Consider the following 23,195-nt stretch of genomic DNA (forward strand, 5'->3'; position numbering starts at 1 on the left):
AGAAAAGTCAGCATGTTCTGACAAGTCTAAAATTATGAGGCAGTAAAATGGACCTGAATTTAGTGGAGATTGGAGTTCCAAAATAAATATAACACTTTATGTCAAACAATAATAAAAAAGGATAAATTCTCCTGTACAAATCAGAAGAGAGAATAAAAAATAGCAAATAGATAGCAACACCTTTTCTATACCTACATGGGCATCACAAAACTTCCCAGCCATAATACTACACATCCATATTTATCATTTTATGTGGATTTTAAGCTACTTCGTTAGTTGATGACACACTTAGGACAAACAAAAATTTCTCAAAAACTACTCAGAAAATTAAAGATTTCAAATTAAATAGTTCTGCGAACAAACAGAAAGAAAGACACAAAAAAATATTTCCTGGGCTTTTGTTCTAGTAAGCTGTATGCACACAGTAAAGAAAATATACTAAAAAAAACCCTTGCCTGTGTAAATACTATGTACTGTCACACTGTATTTAGTTATACACTTGAAAATTTATTTTTTCTTAAAACAGAGACTGTATTCTCAATATAGCAATATTGTGAAGGCATCTACAGAGTATCACCAGCTCACTGCCGTGACTGTATAACATACTCTTGAAAGTGAGTTGCCTCTGCAGGTATTTGAGGGTTGCTATCTATTTGAACGCCTCTGAGCATTTCATTTTATCAAAAATGCCACCAAATGCTCATATTCTGTGTGGTCAGTGCAGTCCCTAGGACAAGCCTAATGAAGATATGTTCCACCAAGGCAAAAAAAGAAAAAAAACAAAAAACAAACCTAAAATTTTAAAAATGGAGAAATATTTACAACTTTCCTCAGTCTTTTAGGTTGAGTTCTCTGTTTTAATATTCTTCAGTGCATTTTCAGAGAAAAGTTCCAAGGCTAGGAGTATAAGCAGTCTGGTCCGGTCCCGTACATATCTGCAAGCCTTTTAAAACGAGGGCCCCAGTCACTGAGGTAATCGTAGTTCTGGTCAGAGTTTGAGCTGATGGAATCTAGTGAACTGAGCGACTCTGCCACCGAGCCATTCCCCTCAAAGGCGTACGTCTGCAGGGAGTCGTAGGGCGGCGCGCAGGGGTCCACGTCAGCCTCTTTTAGTCTTTCCCAGATGAATTCCCTAAAAATTACATTATCCGGGATACTTTTAAAAGTCGGTCTGCTCAAGAACTGAATCTCAGGTGTCACGTCCCTCCTGGTCTTGGTGTCTCGCATGATGTTGAGGTTCCTCAAGGCGGCCATGTCAAAAGCCTCCGTGTCTTCTTCTCCACCACCCTCATCGTCGTACCTGACAATGTTTTCTCTGATATCTCTCTCCTCATCAAAAATGAGGGGCTCTTTTTTTCGTCGCCTCATGGTGACAATCAGCAAGACAAGAACTGGAACAAAGAAAAGCTACAGTTTTAGCAGTGCTGAAGTTTTTTGTATTTTTCCTAATATTGGAAGTACTCATGAACTTATATAGCAAAGACCCAAGGAAATAGCAAGCAATTTATGCAGGTGGATGTGAAACATAGCAGATTATAAATAACATTTAAACCATAAGCTTTTGAGATCCTAAATAATCTATTTCACAAATCATTCAGGATTAGTATCTTCATGTCTAAGTCTCATATCCTATATTGTTAGCTAAACATAAATTTCAATACTGGTTGAGTCTGACTATGAAAATCTCACAGCCAAGAAATTATAATAATTAAAAAGAAATTTAATTTTTTAATAATTAAAAATAAATGTATTTTTAAAAATAATTTTTTTAAAAGGACCTTTTCCTAAACTCCTAAATGCCCAAGGGAATTCTTAAATGGCCCATTTAAAAACCATGGTTTGGAAATTGACTGAATTAGAGTGTATGACCAATACCTGCTGAATAAAAATAAAGATAAAAAATTTTATGTCAGAGAATACCAAATTTTTAAGCAGTGTGTAAAATAAGACTGTCTTAGTTCATGGAATAAAACCACCTCGGTATAACATCTCACTTTCCTGAAACATGCAAAGTACTTCACTTGATATTTATGCCTTACATCTAATGGGAACTGCTAGAGATAGAGCTTACTGGATGAACCCATACTAGAAATGTAATTGGTTATTTAATTTTAATGCTTAACATTTCTTTCAGTTTGAAAACTAATACTAAAATGCTGTCGCAGCCAAAAGCATTGCAAGGAACTAGATCCTCTTGTTCTAATACAGTTTTGGTAGAGAAACATCCCTGGCGACACACAAAATATGGAACCAATACTATGAATGTTGCACCCATCTGTGGGACATGATGGAGTCTGAATCATCCTCCTAGAAAATAATTAACACTATATTGTAGCATCTGGATAACATTTGCTGAGTTAATGACACTCCTAGGAAATCACAGGCATCACTATGATTGTAAAAATAACAGTAAATTGAAAGTGTCATTCCACATTTAATTAATCTCTTCTGATTTTATGATTATTTTTTCATATTAAGGATATGTGATAACATATTGATAACATATTCAATCTTTACTTTGAATGCCAATTAAATGCTGTGGAAACATATGGAAAAGCAAAAGCTAAAAGATAATAGAAATAAAATTAAGCTTGAGGTTCCCTAGGTAGTCTCAAAAGTGGCCTCCACAAATTGCATGATGCAGGACTACCACTCTTGAAAGCTTTTTCATGGAGGAATCTTGAAATCAGTATCAATCTAGTCATTGTGAGCAATGACTTAATATTAGGATCACTTGGCTAGAGCAAACCAGTTAACTTGTAGATGCAAGAAAGCTGTATATATCTACAGATATTATGGTACTATTTGGAATTGGCTAAAGCCAGAGATGCCTTTCTGCACTATTTTTATTTCCCCTTGGAGCCACACATGTCTAAAAATAAAACTGCAACTACATTTTTTCCCCTAAAGTTTTTGACAAATATATTAGGCAACAACTCTTTCCTCTTTTCTCAGTAGCTAGCAAGCACATATCCAATAATCCATCCACTAATAGATGTCTCATGACTATATTACTACATAATCAGCATCACCCTTTCACGATTTTTGCCCCTGGCATCTACCTGATTCATCCTTTATGTAATGAATTCCGAAGCCACTAGTTTGGGGCCTTTTTCTTTGAACAATATTTACATAAGCAGTTTAATAATATGAAATATTGACCTTTAAAGTGACATTTGTGGAATTTCAAAACATTCTGATATTTATATAATACAAATTAAGCTGTAAATTATATGGCAGAGAACATAAAATTGTCATCAGATACAATTTCACTCCACTCTTAATGCTTTTCTTTATTGTTAAAGGTATTTTAAAGTGAAATTAGCTTGCTGACAGTACAAATAGATATTTAAGCCAAGATTTCTATTGACATAACTTCTTTATTATTTTTAACATTTTCTGCCATATTTTTATTGCCATATAAGTAACCAGCTAATAATTTTCTTTACTCAAGTTTAAATGCATTTTTACTCTACTGTCCCTCTTAACATACTTCATGTTGAAAGTTAAAGACATGCTAATAAGTGTAAAATAAGAAACTTAGTAGGAAAGTCTGCCTAAAGGTACAATAAAAATCAAGATACAATGAATGTTTTATATAGTGTTCCTTCTACCTCTCATACTTGCTTGAAGCCAAGAAAAATATGGAGTCTTTCTAAAGGTTAAATATTTTAGCATTTAGATGACTTTATAAGATTATTAATTTCTAGCCTTTCCAACAGCCATGAACAATAAAGTTTAACCTCTAAATGAACAAGGCTTTAGCTGCATTGCAGGAGCTGCAGAGATGAATAAAAGCCCTAAACAATTTTCACTGCTATCTAAATCAAATGCAAATTATTTCAAAGCTTTTTTTGTTTCTCATTAAGTCATGGTGGGTTTTTATTTCCTACATTTATGACAAAAGCAGAGATTAAGTTAGTAATTAGGGACCATATTATCTGAAAACCTAATTTCATGATTGTTAGAAAAGAAATGATACAGTGGAAAACCTTTAGGCGTATAAGTATTGCACATTGAGGGCACTAGATTGGCTCGATACTGATACATCCAACTCATACTAAGGAGATGAAACGACAATACAGATTTCATATGTGATGTAACAAACAGACAAATCAATCGATATTTAAGCAACTAATTATAAGGACTTAATAACTAGAATTAACAAAGGCAGATTTAAACTAACCTTTTGATTGTTCTGATTTACCTGAATTTTTAGAAATATTGAATTTCTTTAATAGGTACAATAGCCAAGAAAGAAATTATTTTTTCTTTATATTAGCTGTGGTAATACACAGTTTTATCCCTGTGTCTAGTATACATTTAAGGCTAATATTTGTCTTTTCAATACACCCAAATCGGTCTTTAAACAAACACTTTTGGATGCAAGAGTGAACTTTTGCTTTGCCACTTTTCAGTGTGCTTTCTGGAATTACCATGAAATTTCCATTTTGGCATGATCTGGTAATAAGTCAGGTTTAGTTCGCCTGAATGTATTTCTCTGGTTTAGTATTAGTTTTTCCTTTTGTACTCAAGGCAACTGCAACGTAATTGTAAGGAAGCCACAGAAGTCGTGAGACGCCCTGAGGGAGAAGCCTACATGCAGAGCTATACAGAAAGGCACAGAGCTAAATCAGAGGCATTACTGTGCTTCGTGTAGACTACACCCCTAAGCCAGGAATTTACTATAGCAATAAGCCGCATCAGCGGTGAGCAGATCTGCACATTGGTTTATGCCTTAGGTGTGTCATGATTCATAAAGCTGATGATTGGAGATCCTCAGCCATCTAAGCAGTTCACTAATAACCTATTTAGTTAGACCTTGCAGTTGCCGGTACAGTCAGACAAGGTTTGAGGATTACAGAGGCCAAGATGCAGGAAACTTGAATTTAATTCCCGCTTAACAAGCTTCATTTATACCTGTTGTTTAATCAGTTTGGATTGATATTTGCCAAGTGACTGTGACCTTTAAATGCTCACACTGAGTGACCCTAATCTGCTCTCTAACTTTCAGAAAACAGCTGCTGCATTTCATGCTCAACTCATTTCTGGAAATGTTGGTTTGGGTATCCCTAGTTAAATGTTTTCCCCCAATTACACATTTATCATCTTTAAAACTGCAAGGTCAAACCCTACACCTATTACATAGTTATATTCTATATGTTATACGTATTTAGAGAATAGGATTTTCTTTTGACTAGAACTGTTTCTTCTTGTTTACAAATCACAGTTACGTGTTCTGATTAAATTTCGGTTTTTCCAAGTATTTTGATAATGATAACAAATTTTCTGTCTTCCCACTGGAAAAAAAATATTTAAAGCTGTATTTTCAAGTTTTATCAATGTATTATTCTTGTAAACCCCAGTACCACACCAATAGGAAGCTTTCTTCAGTCTTTCTAACAGGTGATACTAATAGATTATATCAGAAATATGAAAGACAAAACTCTTGAAAAGGTATTGTGCCAATCTAGGTCTTCATTGCATCAATACATAGAAAATACTTAACTTCTCAAATGTGGTTAGGTTATCTATAGGCGAATATTCTCTCTATGTGATTTTATGTAAAAATTTTATGCTAAACAGTTGTTACAAAGCAAGTACTGTTTCTGGAAGATGTTAACTGAAAAACAAATAACCTTGAATTAAATTACCATACAATTTTCAGAAAAGTTAAAAAATTCCTATTTACTTTCCTCAAAATTACGTGCAGTCCAAAATTAATCAAACTACCTTCTGATTAGCATTTCACTACTTTTTAAATTTTTTTCTTTCTGCAAAGCTTAGCCTTACTGCATAATTGGAAAGCTGTTTTGAGTAATTGAAAAAGTACTGGAATTTTCTTGTGAAATAAAATTTAAAATTTAAACTCCATCAGTCAGTATGAAGACAAAAAAAGATTTTGTTTTTAAATGTTTTCAACTTTTAAAAATTATTTTAGTTTAAAAAAATAGGCTATACCATGTTATATGCAATTATCTTAAAAGAGTGTGATTTAAGTGTTCTTTCTTCTTAGAGTCAGTGAAAACATTGTGCCTATCTAAAATTGATTGGTTAATTAAGTAAAAGTAGTAACACTAAGAAAACCCACTGAGACAATCTGGGTCTTGGCAAAGACAAATGATTATATATCAGCCATAGGGATGTATGGGGCAAGATCAAAAAGTGTATCATACTAACTTTAAGAAAGTAAGAGCTGGTTGAGAATTCAAGACACTAGTGCCAGAATGCACGTATTCATTCCCTCTATGCAAATTTCATGCATTCTCTGCTTTACAACTGGCATCCACATTATGACATTGATTAATGTGACTGGATTTGCACTGCGTGTTAATCTTGGGTTAGGAAAAGATATTGATCCAGCAGACTGTATCTTCTCTTCACTGATACAGTCTTACATAAAAATGTGCATCCCCTGTCCCAGTCCTTGAGCCACTTGCCAACAGGTGAAGCCTGTTTTTTATGCTGTACTAGTGGATCTTCAGCATTTTTCTCAGGAACTAATGCAAAGAGCAAAAGGGGAAAAGTAAATTTCTAGAAATACCAGCAAGCAGCTGGTCCCTGAAAATACATTCTAGGAGCAAATGAGAGAAGAAGAAAGGTTCTGGGGCCAGATAAGCAGCTGGATTTCACTGGGCATCAGTGATGATTAGATACCTCTTCCTGGCGTACACTAGCATGTGGCAGAGACTAAAACAGGATACAGTATCAAAATGCAGTACCCAAGGCCAGGGTTATCATACAAACACAGCCTAACCTGTTCCTGCAGCTTTGAACTGTACTCAAAAGGAACTTTTAGTTTAGACTGGAAGTGATTATGGCACATACAAATATCTTTTTGCATAAACAATGTTGATGCCTTCAGACAGATGACTTTGGAAACCCAAAGTTTTCGGCAAATAAAATCAGTGGTGAGGTAGTAATATGGAAGATTTTTTTTTTCCAGACTCTTGTTCAGAACACTTTAAAAATAACTGCAATAAAAGCTCAAGTTTGCTGGTTTATTGATTGTATTTGACCACTGGTGTACCAAGTAGAATAGTTATTTGGTGCCAGCATTCTGTGTCTCAACTCAGTGGTATTCTTGAAATCCTACTGCTTCTATTAAAGAAAAGTTTATTACCAGACCAAGCTGCATGGTACCTACAGCAGTTTCCTATCTAATCTTCAGAAACTCCTTTCTCATGTATAACAAAAATGGTGACATTTCATCTTGGGATCAAATTAATTGCTATGGTTACAAGACTTTTATTCCTACGTATAGACTAAAGTTTAAGTGGGTGTTTTTTCACTGATACTAATGCCAGTTGATATAAGAGAATATTTTTGTATCTTTTTGAACTCTAACATTTAGCTTCATGTCCAAATAAAGTTCATTTGTGTACATAAATTGGCTAGAAATGCTACTAGAAAATGGTATTTAAAAATTTTCATTAAAACTTTTGGCAATAATTCCCTTCCATTTTTTAAACCTAGGCCTAACCATGTGTTGAGTGAGAATAAAGTCTTATGGTGTTAGATTTTTTTATGTCATGGAGCTGAAAAACTTTAGAAATGCCACCTCCTATATATATATATATATATATATATAGCTACTGAGTAAGTTGGTTGAGTTCATTGCAGAGGTAGTGATTTTTATTGCTCTGTAAAAAAGTATGCAACAGGTTTTTCGTTTTGGAATCCTTTAGAAATATTTTAGCAGAAGGAACATTTCCTTCCAAGGGTTTCCAGCAACATGAATCAGAGTGCAAAAGAAGACGTGGTGAAAATACTGCCACGAACAGAAGTTTGGAAACAAGTTTCTTGATTTGACCTATCCAAGTCATTTTGTTAACAGTGGCAGATAAAACACCGGGATTATACCAACATAAGAAGACTGTGGTCTTTTTCCTTTCTTTAGATTGGTATGTACAGACAGGGAATAGAAAAATGTCTTAATTGATAGCAATACTAATGAAAATTCTTGTGTGCTGAACCAGGTACTGTTGTTAACATATGAATTTTCAAACAGAAAGCGAAACTTCACTTTTGCTCACCTTATCCTTCATCTCTATTTCTTGATTTCACCCTTTACTCTTCCATTTATTATTTAATGACTAGGTATTACATGAGCAATGGCAGGCAAACTAGGATGTTGACACCATTCCACTCTTTTCCACTGCCTTTTATCTAGTTGCAGTTTTACTGCTAAACATAAAATCTAGCTGTGCTACCACGTGCAGAAATAAGAAAAGATTACTCTGAATATGATGTTAATTAATAATGATTCTGTTTTATTTTCTGAATATCTTTTGTTGTATGCAAATCAAGAAATGTTTAAAAAGAGTTCTGTCTGTGGAAAAGGGAGACACTGATACTGGTTATATGGTGAGTATGCTAAACCAAATACTTCAATAAACTGCATTTTCTATCTCATAAATACTGCATTTGATGCAAGTAATATTTTTTTTTCTTTTACTGTTATTTCTTATATCTGTCTGGAGACAGCTTGATATAGAAACAAAGTATCTAAATTGATAATCCCAGCCTAAAGGGTTTTTTGTGCTAATGATACAAAGTGCTGTTCTTTCTTGAATACTATCTATGCCTGTTCACAGAAATCAGGGTGGAGGGGAATGTTGAAGCTTATATGCACGTATCTTTTGCTATGATGCATTGAACGGAAAATAAGGGTAACAGAAAGAAGACATACCTAGCAGTGTCAAGACACAAGCCAATATTGCTATCAGGGCTCCAGTGCTAAGTCCTGCAGGCAAGATATATGCTTCTGCATTGCATGTCTGAGCAATACCATCTGCATCACAATCACAGACCCTGATGGTGAGAGTATTAGTGCTACTAAGTGAAGGTGATCCACTGTCCACTATGAATATTGGCAAGTAGAAAACAGACTGTTCCTGTCTTCGAAACCCATTTCTTTTGGTTAATACTGTCGCAGTATTATCTAGATAAAGGAATAAAAAGACAAATTATAAAATATGTGACTTTTCTAAAACACAAACCTATAAATACTAGAGCCTTCTACTTAAAGACTTTATAAAAACCATTCATATTACTTCAACCAGTTTACCTTTCCCAGTCAAATATTTTTTAATCTGCAGAAGTAAGATCAACTGAAAAATCACACACAATTAAACAAGAAAATTTCTATTTTCGACAAAAGAATATTTCAAAAATTCAGAAGTCCATTTGTTTTTAGCAAAGCTCATATTTTCACAATCTAGATAGAAGGCTGAAGAAGAGATCATTATAAAATTAAAAAAATACCCTTCAGTGATCAGATTAAGTATCTAAATACATGTTTCCAGTTAATTTACAAGCATCCATTTCAGCTATTTACAGATATAGATATCACATTGATGGAAGCAGTGACCATATTAACGGGAGAATAGGTTCTGAAGATCAATGAAATATTTTTTGAATGCAAAAAAAATTCCCATCCGTGCACAAACAAGGTAATTGTGGATGCAAGAAAGACATGCTGTTGTTTCCAGACTCTTCTGAGATTCAAGATGGCTATTGATAATCAGTCTAAAATGTATAGTTTGACACTGGTCTGAGCTGTGTGATTAAAAAGCCTGTGTGTTCAAGAAGATGTGCAAAGCTCACTGTGTACAACAGTGACTGAGAGCTCCTGAGAGGCAGGGAGTTACATCCCCCAGGATGTATAGAAATGTTTGTTCATTTTGTCTGTCTATCTGTCTACTTACCTACCTACCCAAAGACAGATACATTGGTAGTCAGTAAAGTTATCTTAATGTGTTATCTATTATGATTTATCTGGCAAAATATGCAAACACCTCCTGATATAACATCACATGAGAGATGCATAAAATTAATTAATGTTGAATGAGGCAGGTGCTGTTGTGTCCTGTACCTCCACTGATTTTACAGGCATTACAAAATTTCTTTTGTCAATTATAAGTTCTCTGGAAGAGGGTCTCTTTTCATTAACTACTTTAACGTTCTCATGATGTCAGATCTCTGAACAGCCCTATTCTAATGCACTTTTATTATTCTGATCATAGCTACTATTGGAGTTTTCAGTTTTAAACTGTAAGCTGTTCATATGAAGAAAATTAAGCATTTCATCAACTGCCACTCTGCAAGGTGAGGCAATGAAGACCTGCATGAAAGAATTTTATTGGGTCACATATTATTCTTGCTGAATATTATTCAAAGTCTGCCTGTACAAACAGCATCCTTCAGTGTCCATATGTTTCTTTTTCTTGTTTTACTAATAGGATGACTTGGTAGCTCTGGCTAAGTACTCACCCATAAAAGAGCAATGCAAGAGCAATACCCTGTCTATTTAGTTCTGTTTGCTACAGCTAATAGCTAAACTGCCTGACACGTGCCCAGCTGCTGTACTGTGCAGTGCAACTAACGAGGGCAGTAATTAGAGTGTGTTCTCAGATATTATAACTAACAGAAATGGGATGTCAGAGAGAGTCTTTGAGGAAGCAGTCTTAAGAAGCAGTCTTAAGAAAGCCAGCTTTCATTATCAAAAGCATTCTTCAAAAGGGGATATACTTAGTTACTGAAAAGATATGTTTTTTCTAAAAACAAAACAAAATCCCAATAAATCACAAAATATTTCCATCTATCATGCACTTATTTTTTATGCCCTGAGTTATATTAATATGACAAGAATTCCAGGACATTTTCCAGTCACTGCCCCAAGGTAAAATCTCATTTAGATAAAAACCTATAAATACATGGAAAGAATGTGGAGAGTGATTGATAAAAAAAAAAAAAAAAAAAAAAAAAAAAAAAAAAGGAGAGATTTAAAGATTTGATGCTGCTCTGTTTGGCTCAAGATTTAAATGATTCTAAGAATAGCTTAATTCCTTTGACAAATAGTCTACAGATAAAATTATTTGGCAGGCTGATTGTAGTTTATGTCCTTACCAGAACAGAAGTTTATGTAAGTCATAAGAAGCATGCTGTATTGAGAACAGAAGGTGCTAGTGGTGAATATTTACCAAATCAAAATTTTCTTACCTTTGTTGTCCTGCAATGTAAAATTGTGGTTATTTGCTGCTTCTGCTGTTAAACTGAAGTAGAACTGATGGCCATTTGGTGGGTCATCCTTATCAATTGCACTGATTTTTTGGATCACCTGTTTTGAGATACAGCAGGGTTTCATTGAAGCATATGTACATGTACATTACATAACTCCTCTGCTACCTATCAAAATATCAATCCTCCCTCGAGTTCTAATCATGCTGCATTTTGCTTTTCTAATCTCTTAAGCATGTAGAGACAGTTAATGTGTGACTCAGCTCTCTATCTGTCTGAGATTTACTGGCCGAAGCAATGCTCTGCAGGGTCTGGGAGAAAGTTAGGTCCTTGTAGTAATGCACCCCACACCCCCAGCTGGTGTTTCCAAATAGGGAAAGAGTTTCAGTTTACTTTGAGACATACGAGGAAATTTACATACATTCTTCCATAGCCTCCTGACAATGATTGGCTCAGTGCCAGCACAGGGACACAGATTGGACTCTGAGAATGTAACTTAAAACCCTTTTGTGATCCTATTGGCTGCAAGCAAAGTTATCCCGCCTAAAACATCGAGTATTTAAGAAAGAGCACAACAGGAAGAAAAAGCTTTTCAAGGTGTGTTAGCAAGGTGCCTGAGGTTTCTCAGGCACCTGTACGCAGCTTGTTATTTGTTTTCTGCAATGTTTTGTTATTTTTTCTTTATTAAAACTTTTGATTTACAAAATATTTTCAAGCAGCAGTCTCGCTAATTATTATGGCCACTTTTCTGCAGGCTGGCCCTCAGAGTGTGGGGCAAACCCACAGGTCCTGTCATTCACCAGAGCTTGGAGTAATAAACTACATGGCAGTGGAAGTGTGTCTTCTGGACAGCTCTTAGTGCAGTTATCATGGCTGCAATCAATGTGGTAAACTTTTCCAAGGAAACCGTGATGTTTTTTGAGCATTTGAATTCATGTACTTTTTTTTTTTTTTTTTATGTAATGAAAACCAGAAAGGCACATCATAAGTATATAATTATTTTCTGGAATTTCATTACTTTTTAAAATTTCATTTTCTAAAATTCTGTCAAAATCTATCTCTAAAGAAGGTGTCATCACTGCTTAAAAACTACAAAAATTGGAAACTCCAATTCTCCTGTCCAGTTCTAATCAGAGCACAGGGAAAACTGAGAGGTACAACAGTAAGGGCATGCATAGTCTGTGTTTCTCACGAACACAAGCATAAGATTTTTTTTTCTGGGATTTTATCAGAATTTAAACTATGAGGTGATTTTGAAATGCACAATAAACATCTAGCACAGGAAGGACAATACACTGGGAGAAGGCACAAAGGTGCAAAATCTTCCAGGAAATATGTGGGATCTGTGCAAGTGCAACATCTAGTAGTTTTCTGGATGTGGAAGGACAGACTTCAACAAAGTACATGTATTTTGTGAGGTCATCCAAAGCACAGAGGAAAAGGCCAAATAGGAGAGACACCAAGGACAAACAACAAGTGATAGATTTAGTTAAGTCTAGGATCACTTGGAAGATATTTAGGTAGTTAAAAATATAGGAATAAAAATCAGGAATTTATTCCCCTTGTGAAACTGTGTCCTTAAGGTCCATACTTCCTAGGGGGATTAAAAGTGTTTCATTTTCATTCATTTTCAGAATGGTGGACATTTAGTCTCAGAGTAACCTTTGTATTACTGCTTCCCACTTCCCACAAAAAATTAGGAAGTATAAGTTCTCTAGTATTATTCAAAATTAGGTGAGTTAAGCAAAATGCATCAGTTATACAAGTAAGAAAGCCAGAGATTTTAACATTACTTTCAGCCAATAGTTTTTATACCTATAAAATAGTTTTTATATCTTTCTTGCTGCTTGCTTGTACTGTTCGTTGGAGTCTCATTTTTACTTTCTAATGATTTTTCTTTATCTTAAAGCTGGAAGGCATTCATAAGGAATAGCTGATTATCTGGTAAAAATAAACATAAAACCTATCAAGACATACCTGACCAGGCTGAGCATTTTCACAGACAGTTGTCTCATACTCCATGGCAAACTCAGGGGCATTGTCATTGATGTCAAGGATTGTGATGGCTACATAGCCTCTCCCAATCTGTGCCGGATTCTCTACAAAAAAACGTTGAATAAAGCAATTTAGAGGAGATCCTTGCAATTTATTCTGAAGGTCATTATGTTTTTTCAATTTTATCCTTCTTTTGGATATGCATGTCAAATCCATTTAATTCCTCCCTCAAATACAAAGGAAGCTCTTGTCTTGATCTTCTGGACCAACATTTACGCACTCCGCTGCTTCTGTTAACCTATGATTTTACTTAGATTCAAGATAAACTGGAAATCTATCTCACTAATCATAGCATTGAATCAAATCACACAGAAGGATAAGGGCAGGATGATGTAAAATCATCACCAAGATAGCCAGAACATCACTATTCATACCGGACACAGCATGACTATTATGGGTTAAACTCTTTTTTTTTTCCCTGAATTTTAGACGGATCAGTCTATTAAGAAGTCAACCCCCAAATTTTACCAGCTGTGTAAGACAAAAGAAGAGAAGGCTGCATTCTGAAGCAAACAAAGTATTTAAAATGCACAGACAACTGAGTATGTCAATACTGTCCTTAACACGTTGAACACCTTAAAAATTTATCACATCCTGAACTGACACACATATCCAGCTAAACTATGAGTACATTCAGTGTCCAATGTCATAATTTAACCTTAAACAGTAATTATATTTTGAACTAAGCATAGGGACATCGATGAGTAAAATATTTATTTTGCTTTTTTGGAGCAGTTTAAAAGAGTTATTATAGTCCTTTTCTATCAAAAATGTTCATATTAGTGTTACAGTAGGACAAAATTAAAAACTTTACAAAACTTCAAATATGTATCTATCTTTTTATAGTGTATTGCAACCACATTTTAATAAATATTTTAAGCAAGCATCCAAATGTAAATTGGTTTGTCTTTTATACCACATGTGAAACACCAGAGAAGTAACTAATTTTGACACCAATTTTTTTCCTGCTGAACTAAGCCTATTGAAAACCAAGCAGGCATGAATATAAATTAAAGCAGTACAAGTTTTTATTTGTGCTCCTAGACTCTCATTTGTGTTAGGTATGCCCCTTGTCTACCTCAACAGTTTTGCTACTACCCAGGAAAATTTTTGTTTTCCGTTTTGGGTTTTTTAGACCAAAATTCTACTTGTGATAATACAAGATAAATTCATTGAGAGACTAAATGATAAATCTTAACTTTCAGGTCAAATGTTAAATTAAGCTCACTGAAATCAAGAAGTGATGATTTTTACAATAGCAGGCCAGAGAACTGATAACCTTTTTTTTTAAATTATTATCATAGCCCAACAGAGAAGTAATAAAGATGAAATTTGAAGATATAAATTCTTCAAATATAAAAGCACTTCACAAAATGTATTCAAAGCAGAACAACTTTAGGTTTGAACCTGCATTAGAAGAATTCTTGTATTCATTTGAAGCATTACATTTTTTAACACTTTTCATCTGACACCAAAAAAAGATACCAAGTACAAAATAACTTCTACAGTGAAAGACAGTCAGGAAAGTGAAACCACATAGGCATTCACATCTCTTTTCTTTTTATCTTCTAAGAAGGCTGTGGTTGATCAACAGCAATCAACTCTGAGTGCCCTCACTGAGCTGGGGTAACCACTCTTCCCTATCTTCCATATCACCCTTCCTGTGATGACACTTAGTGTGAGACTGCTGACTTAGCATATTTCATCTTCCTTTGTAGTTGTCTTTCAGAAGACAAAAGAATACATGGTGTGAAGCAAATGAAAGAGTAAAAAACTAAACTGTTTAATTTTAAATTTTTTATCATGCAGATAAGTTTTGCGTTAAGTAATAGTAATAGATTAATTTTTTTATCTGCCATAGTTTACAACTGCCAGAATTTCTCTGACTGAAGCTCATAGAAACCAAGCCTGAAGCTTTAGACACAAACTGTCGATAAAAATCTTGCTATGGATACTTACGACTTTCCATGGCCAAAACTGTGATATTATGAACAGCATTAGTTTCCCTGTCCAAGGATTTGGCAGTTGTAATGACTCCACTGTTGGCATCGATATTGAAATACCTCTCCAGGTCTGTGTTTCGATCTATTGAATACCTGGGTAAAGGATGACAAAAACTTTTCATTTATGTTCAATTACAGCTTGTAAATATATTTCACTGATGTCTTATTAGAGGGAAAGCGTTTTCACTGTTTCCTTAGTTTGAGCATTGCTTAATCCAGTTTCCCTGGGGCATTGAGAGAAGCTAAGCCTGGTGACAGTGGCAGGCACCACACCCCTAGTGTCATCTTAAGTGAGGTCATAGGTATTCCTCTGTCTTTTCTTTCTTTCTCTCTGCTGTAAAGCAAACTCAGGAATTAGCCAAACAACATCCTTGTGAGAGGCAGTTAAGGAGAAGGTGAGCTGGAATTTGTGACAAAGCTGTACCAGCCATGCACTGATCCCATGGGGGCTGGTGGTCTGAGTGCAGAGCTTTCTATCACCAGCAGAAGAGCCCCATAGTCACCCAGAGCTGCAGGGGAAGGGGGAAAAAGGAAAAATGATGCAGACTAGGGTCAAGGGATTGCATGTCATCACTGTCAGATCACAATGCTTTACTGTCATTAGACAAACACAGGCTCGTGCCCTTAACTCTTTGGCTTAACTTATCTTTACCTCACAATTTGTTTTAGGAAGGGGGGCCCCTTAGGAGCTCATTAGCAAACTGAAAATAGCGTAAGAGAAAAGGTCAAAACACTTGTGGGTGATTTGCTTACATCCTTTTTGAGAGTAAGGGACAGTTGATTAGGCAGATTTAGATTTACAACTGGAATATTCTTGACATCAGATTTATTATTGGGTCAGATTCTTGCACTCTCATTTAGGTCAAGTATGTACTCAGAGCACTTCCCTACACTCAGGATGAATTTAAATGTCTGAACCAGATCAAATGTGATCATCGCAATTACTGACATACTGATGATATATTAGACTATTGATATAACATAAACCAAATTCCTTGAACAACATGGAAAAAAAGAATTATGCAAGACAATTAAAGAATGGGACTTCCTAGACACAATGATCTTATCAAACCATTTGTTTGTTCTGTGTTGTAGTATGCCATCTTCTTCACTGTATTATTGTGTTTTTTATCTATCTCTCATCACTGTATAATCTAAGTGCAGAGCCTTGTTACATAATTAGAATTGTTTTGCTGTGTTATTTCACAGTGAGAGGAAGAATAATGAGTCATAACAACACAGCAGTTTTTTGTGGATTACTCCTTTCCCTCTTTTGCTTTCTCTTTTCTTCTTTCATTTTGCCTTAACTTTAGGCCACTTTTTACTTTATTTCTTGCCAGCACTGTTGTTTATTTGGTCAGCAGTGCTCTGCAGCTGCTTTGTGGCTGGCAAGTTTTCCCACAAGACTATACCTGTCACCTCTGCTATGTAGTTAATCTTGGCACACCTCGTAGCTGAGATTCAATCTCCTGCCAGATTTCCCTTAGAAATCCTTAGATTTCCCAGTTATTAAGACTATCACTATGCCACTTGAGCAGTCAAAGGAGAAGAAGGAGAAACAGAAGAAGGGGAAAAGGAGAAGTTGGAGATGGAGAGATGGGAAAGACAAAAACGAAGAAAGCAGTAAAGGAGGGAGACAAGGAGGGAGAAAGGGAGGGAGGAAAAGCAAACAAGTTATATAAATTGGATGACAGATCCTTATGAAACAAGGAGAAAAATTATTTTATGCCTAGGGAGCAAGCAATTTCCCTTATTTATAAACATTGTATCCATACTCAAATTCTAAAAAAACATATTTTAAATACATTTAATCCTTTAATTCCTCACAGCCATAGTACTTGAAAATCTTTGAGCTGCAGGAGTTTTAAATCCTTTATTTAAGCTAGTTCAAACATCAGTAGTTCTCTGGCCCTTATGAGATAACCTCTTATTTTCAAAACATTTATTATTTTCCCTAGTCCTTGGTATTGTCAAGGTTCTGTGTCTGATCTTGTAGTTTCAACATTTTCTGAATTGTAACAAATCTAGTTTTTAATCAGTATCAATATAATCCAATGTTTGGAAGTTGGAATACTTATTTAGAGATTAATAGCTTAAACTCCTTAAACAGATCATGAAAAGTTTTATGCATTAATCCTCCTTAGCACATTCCAATTTTAGGTGAATCTGTCTCTGATGTACCATAGTATATGCAGAACAGCTTTAAATTATATGATTTTTCAGTACCTTTGACCATGTACATAGCAGGTTCACAAGCATATAGATAAATTCTCTCTACTTTTATTTTTTCTTCTCCCTCAAATTCCAAGAAACTTTGAAGCAGAAGGAATTTTCAAGATGTTAGCAGGTGATATAATTACTTTTTATTATAGAATTGCAAAAATTAACCAAGTCAAGGAAAATAAACTCATCTTTATGTTCACAAAGGAGTCAAAAGCATTCTGAGCATGGCCTGTATTAATGGAACTGTGTTTACGCCTATTCGAAATGGTTCTGGTAACCAGATATACCCCAGATGCTAACATCAGTGCCAGAAAATACTGTGACAGCAAAGATAAATTTCACAAGTAAATCTATGCCAAACATTCATCTAGGACTTGTTTATACATGATAGGAATCAGCTATTTTGAATATGTTGCCAATATATAACGACAAAGATAGAACACTTGCATCACCTCTAGGAGTGAAACATATGCCTTACTTTTGCAACATAAGATCTCTGCTTTAGAAATTACACTAGATTCCCAAGTTCATTTTCAATGCATGAAAGGAAAGACTTAACATTACCAAAACAAGTGACACCCAAACAAGTACCTACAAAGATCTTTCCTATGTATGCCCTAAGTGAGCAATAAAAACAAATGAAACTAAGCACTAACTTTTAATTTGGTACGAGTTCCTCCCCCTGCAGGTGTTTAAATTCACAGAATTACTAAGTTAAAACCATTACCCTCTAGATCCTTTGCATGCTCCTTTTAGAATTAACATAACTACTCTGCATAAGAAAAATTACAAGTAACCCATTGCTGGTTTAGCTAAGGTGGTGGCTCTTTGCCCTTGAGCTCTGACCTTAGATACAGTAAAACATAAGACTGAGAATTTGTGTTCTCTTATGGTTTCTTAATGATCTTGGACATAATATTGTGAAAGATTTGCAGGTTTTTCAGACACTGACGACAAGGAGGGCCTTGACAGTTTATGAATCTCCAGTGATCATACCTCTTCTATCCCAAATGGAAGATATTAGGCTGCAGAAAAAGTTACAACACCAAAAGCCTTTAACTACCCTGACTCAAACAGGATGCATCTCATCCTGTCCACTTCTCTCATATAAAGACCTTTTGCAAATGTTTCCTGATTTATGTCCTATTACATTCTGATTCCTAGTGCACACAGACTATGAATCATTTTTCAAGCATACATGTATATTATAGATATAATTTTTGATCCTGCTTAAGAGAACACAGCTTGCTATAGATAATAATAGACTCTTGCTAAGTTTAGAGAGGAATAAATATGAGCAATATTTTTTGGTGATTTTTCCACTTGGGCTTCTGAAATGATATCTCCTCTTCTTTGTTTCACAGAGATTTCAACTTTTTTTTTTTCAGAGATTCTGTAGTTCAGGTTATTAAAGGTAAACCACGCAGACTCATGGAACATCTGAATGTCCCTCTGCAAGGGAATAAAGCTTATCAATTACTTTCAGTGTAACCAAAGCCCCTCCCACCACAAGATGAACAACTTCAATGCAAAGGCTGAATAAATAATTTAGAATTCTTACAATTACCTGACAGGACTGTTTGAGGCATCTGGATCATGGGCTGCTACAGTTCCAATGATTGTGCCAACCTTTGCTGCTTCAGACACCACCATAGAGTACAGATGTGAAGTAAACACAGGCGGCTCATCAACATCTTCTACAATTATCTTCACTGTTGTCATGTCACTGAAGGGTCCCAGACTCAGGAAACGAGGGTCAACATGCATATTGGCGGCTTCTATCCTCAAAGTATAGCTTGTCTTAGCTTCAAAATCCAGCTCCTATACAAGTAAAATTATTTGAAAATTGTATTGTTCAGTGATGTTGACACAAAACTGTTTTGTTCAAAACTTTCAGTCAGTATAAAATGAAATTACCTTTGCCATTTGTATACAACCAGCATTTTTACTGACACACCATAGTTTTTGGTTCATCTTTTAGCTTTCTCAAAACACTATTTGCAATGTCTCACTAGTGAATATTCTGCAATGACTTTAGCGATGAAGACAGTTCTACTTTGTAAATGAAAAATTTATAAGATAATGGCAAAACTTTCTGTAACTTCTGTGAGGACCAAATTCTCACTCATTATTTCACCATTGTGAATTAATACTTATTTTTGTCTTATTAATATTTTATCTAAGCTAATGGCAAATACAAAGTGACATACTATCCAGACATAAGAACTCAATATAATCTTTAAAGATTATTTACAGGTGAAAACAACTTATTCAGAAAAATTTGGGTGGGATTGTTTTTTGTTTTAAATTTCTTTTGAATTTATTGGTTTTTTGCATAGTATTTGAATTGACTAAGCAATTTTTTCCTCCAAGCTCTTAGAAATTCATGCAGAAACTGTGGCAATGACTTAAATGATGCTGCTTATATCACAAAATTTTGTACTGAGATGCAGCCTGGAGATTGTTTTGTCTTGTTTTGCTTACTAAGCAAAATGCACGTTATTTTTTAGACCTTCCTTCTGCTTTAATTTTCTTCAATGGAAGTACAGGTTTTTTTCCAAATAAATACTTCATAAGAATCAAAAATTACCCCCCAGAACAAATGAGATATCTATGATCTGAGGATATTCAGATTCTTCAGAAAGAAGAAAATTATTTTTGAGGAAAAATATCATTTTAGCTCACAGGCCATTACCGAAAGAAAACATCAAGTTAACATTAGAGCCATTTACCCTGTATCTGTAGTCTTAGTTTGTCAGCTTGCACCAAACATCTAGCCAACTATTTGTGTGTAATTCCAAGTTTAATCATTAAAAACAGCAGCAAAATACCCAAGCACTTATAAAACCGCAGTCTGGTTGCTCAACTATATCTTCAAATTACAATTCCAAGTGTATAAAACAGATTAAAAATATTTTTCTGCAGTTCTGCTACTGAATACATCACAGGGATCTGAGATGTGCTTGCAAATTAATCCTCCAGCATCTGTGAAACATTCCAGTATTCGCTCAGAGGAGCAGCAGAGGTGAAACACACATCTGTTGACCTACAAGGGCCCGAGTTCTCCGTCTAGTTACAGTCGGATAAATCCCAAATGAGCATCTTAAAGTCAGCAATTATGTTGATGCTATAATACAGCTGCAAACAGTCTAGATTTAGATATGAAAAATGAACTGCAGCACAGCACACTCAGAAAGGCACTGAACTTTTACTAACTCTGTGTGGCAGCAAAAGGCTTCTCCAAATGGGAATACATGTGATCCTCATATTATGCAAGCACTTCTTGCATTGAATCAAAGCTGCAGTATCCACAGCTCCTGGAAAACAGATATGCTGAAATAGAAAGTTTGTCTGGATAATGGTCCTGGATGAAACCGCTCAGTATTCATTAGTAAAGCATGTTTAATAGGTTTTTTTAATTTATTATTTTCCCTTTGGTTTTATGTTTAAAGTACATGTATTATGAATCAACCTCACAGCCATAATGCAAATGCAATGTGATGTTGGAATGATGAAAAATGCCTCAGAAACTTCATTCTGTGATCATAACAATTAGGCAACTGATATGACCAGATGAGCAGCAAGATTAAAAGAGGACAAACAAGCACACAAATATCTTAAGACATGACATTATCTAATAAAAACAAACTATTAATTAAAAAAGTATAACCTGAAACAACAGTATAATAAATAAAGAAATTATTACCTGAAAGATGTCAAAGTCAAAAGGTTTATATTTTTTGAACTAAAAATAAATAAAAAAAAACCCCACCAAAACCAGAACTCCTCCTCAATAAACAGAAACACCGACCCTTTTGCAAATAGTTTATTTTCAGTCAGAATGTACAAAAGCATGAAGTGGAGAAAGGAAAGCTAATTTATCCTCATTAATGAGTGGTATCTGTTGAGATTGGAGTGATACCTAATCAAACACATGGAAACATATCATGAGATTGCAGAAGAGATAGCTTCTTCTGCAAATTCCTTCAAAGTAAGATAATAATTAAAAAATTAATAGATGAAATGTATACCATATATGTAATTGGGAAAATTATATAAATTTTAATTTTATTTTAATAGACTACCACAACAAAAAAGAAACACTATTTAAATTAATTTCAAGACATCCCCATGTTTCTGTATTGATTAAAGAAGACTACTTTAGAACTTTGTTAACTGAAATGATAAGTGGGTGTTTGTTTATATGAATGTTTATTATGAAGGAGTGTTAGACTAGTAGGCAATTTACAAAAAATACATATTCATTAGAAAAGTATTTTCTCATAGAGAAGGATGAAAAACTAACAGTGGTGTAGATACACATTCTAAGCAGTCTTACTAAGTGCATGTTCAACCTTCTCTAACTTAGCCATGTACATCTGAGAAAATCACCATATGGGTCTTAGTGTGACTGTAGCAAAATTCTTCCAGGAAAGATATCAGCTGATGAGTGCCTGTTTTGCACCACTCACTAGTAAGGGAGTCTCAATAACTGAAAGAAGTAATCACCTGCTCCTAGCAACATGAATCCTTCCCTAGGATTCCCTCAGGTATCTTCTGGTACTCAATGCTTCTGGCAGTATTCAAAATATATAAGGATCCTCATTAACAAAAAATAAATAAATACATTTTAAAAATTGAATCTACATGCTTATAGAGTGGAGAACAGCTGGTGTTTAGAAGAGGGTAATTATGGATTGACAAATGGATTTTACAATTTCAAGTGTTTACAATTGCAGTGGCAATAATGCTATTTTCAGTCCTTTCTAGCAGAGCCTGTCTTCTGTGGGGTGTGGCAATATCTACAAAAGCTACAGTCATCATCCTCAACCTGTTGCTCTAAGACACAGTCTCAGATCCTGTGAGGAATACAGAAGTATCAATCAGAGTTTGAGGCAGAATGTAATCTGTGAAAAACAAATGAAATATCTAAGGTATGATTAATGTGCAAGAGCTCTTGACCTGACATGAATATTTCAATTTCTTAGCTAATATAATGAAAATTTTGCACACTACACACACTAATGAAAGAGTGGGAAACTGAAAGGAAAACATTTTCTTTTTTTGTTTCTTCTTAACTTATTATCATTGGTGGCTATTATACAGAGAGCATCATTTAAATGGCTTTTGGATCACGCCTTCATTATTTCTTGCTATAACAAAAGCACAAGATTCCAGTGATGGAACACCAAGTTAACAGACTGCAAATCACTGCATCAATGGTGAAGGTGAAACGGACAATGTATACTTCAGTCCTTCAGTATAGTGAATACAGCTAACAGCTTCATTAATATCTGTGCATTAGTATTATCTGATTAGATCCCGTGCAGGATCCATTAATCTTTCCTTTTGTGAGGTGTTTTTTGCTTCCTTTTAAGGAGTACGAATTTTATTCTCTCTGAAGGAAACCGCAAAACAAGTTTTCTATTTTAGAGAGGCGGAATATGAAGTTATAACTCAAAGAAAGCCCATTTTTATAATGTTCATTTTTATTGCATGGTAACTTTGTAATAATGCACTTTCCAGAGGTGAAAATCCCATTTTTAAACCCAGTTGAGGTTTTATATTGAAAAATGCAGTACATCAAACAAATGCACACAATCTCTCAATGGAACCAGGGAAGCCACAAATTCCTACATTGTAAACTCTAATACAGAATTGAAAGAAAAATTTCTAGATAAAAAAATTAAAAGAAATGTGTAACAGTAATGAAAAGATAGCTTTTCACTCAAAAGCTTATGCATAAACCCTCTTCTCTCTCCACCCCCATTTTATAATTGCCAATTTTGCTTTTAGAATGAACTCAGGTTTTAAAATAATCTTCTAGCAGTCAATTTCTATGAGAAAGTATTTTACAATATTATTTCTCCCTTTAACATTCATACTGATAGG

At 34.7% G+C, this 23,195-nt stretch overlaps 1 protein-coding gene across 2 annotated transcripts in view; it reads right to left on the reverse strand.

Moving 5' to 3' along the window:
- Nucleotides 1-534: 534 nt before the first annotated feature.
- Nucleotides 535-23,195, reverse strand: part of CDH7 (cadherin 7) — a 71,648-nt gene continuing 48,987 nt past the window's right edge. Inside the window, exons 6-11 of one of the 2 annotated variants that reach the window (XM_066328532.1) lie at nt 18,871-19,124; nt 15,037-15,173; nt 13,010-13,121; nt 11,005-11,150; nt 8,693-8,944; nt 535-1,391 (exon numbers count right to left, since the gene is read on the reverse strand). In XM_066328532.1, coding sequence (XP_066184629.1) covers nt 898-1,391; nt 8,693-8,944; nt 11,005-11,150; nt 13,010-13,121; nt 15,037-15,173; nt 18,871-19,124 — 1,395 coding nt within the window. In that variant the 3' untranslated portion in view covers nt 535-897. Of the gene's footprint in view, nt 1,392-8,692; nt 8,945-11,004; nt 11,151-12,999; nt 13,122-15,036; nt 15,174-18,870; nt 19,125-23,195 lie in introns of both variants that reach the window. The other variant, XM_066328523.1, reaches the window with a different exon arrangement.

The sequence above is a fragment of the Sylvia atricapilla genome, chromosome 1, assembly GCF_009819655.1.
Source record: "Sylvia atricapilla isolate bSylAtr1 chromosome 1, bSylAtr1.pri, whole genome shotgun sequence".
Lineage (NCBI taxonomy): Eukaryota > Metazoa > Chordata > Aves > Passeriformes > Sylviidae > Sylvia > Sylvia atricapilla.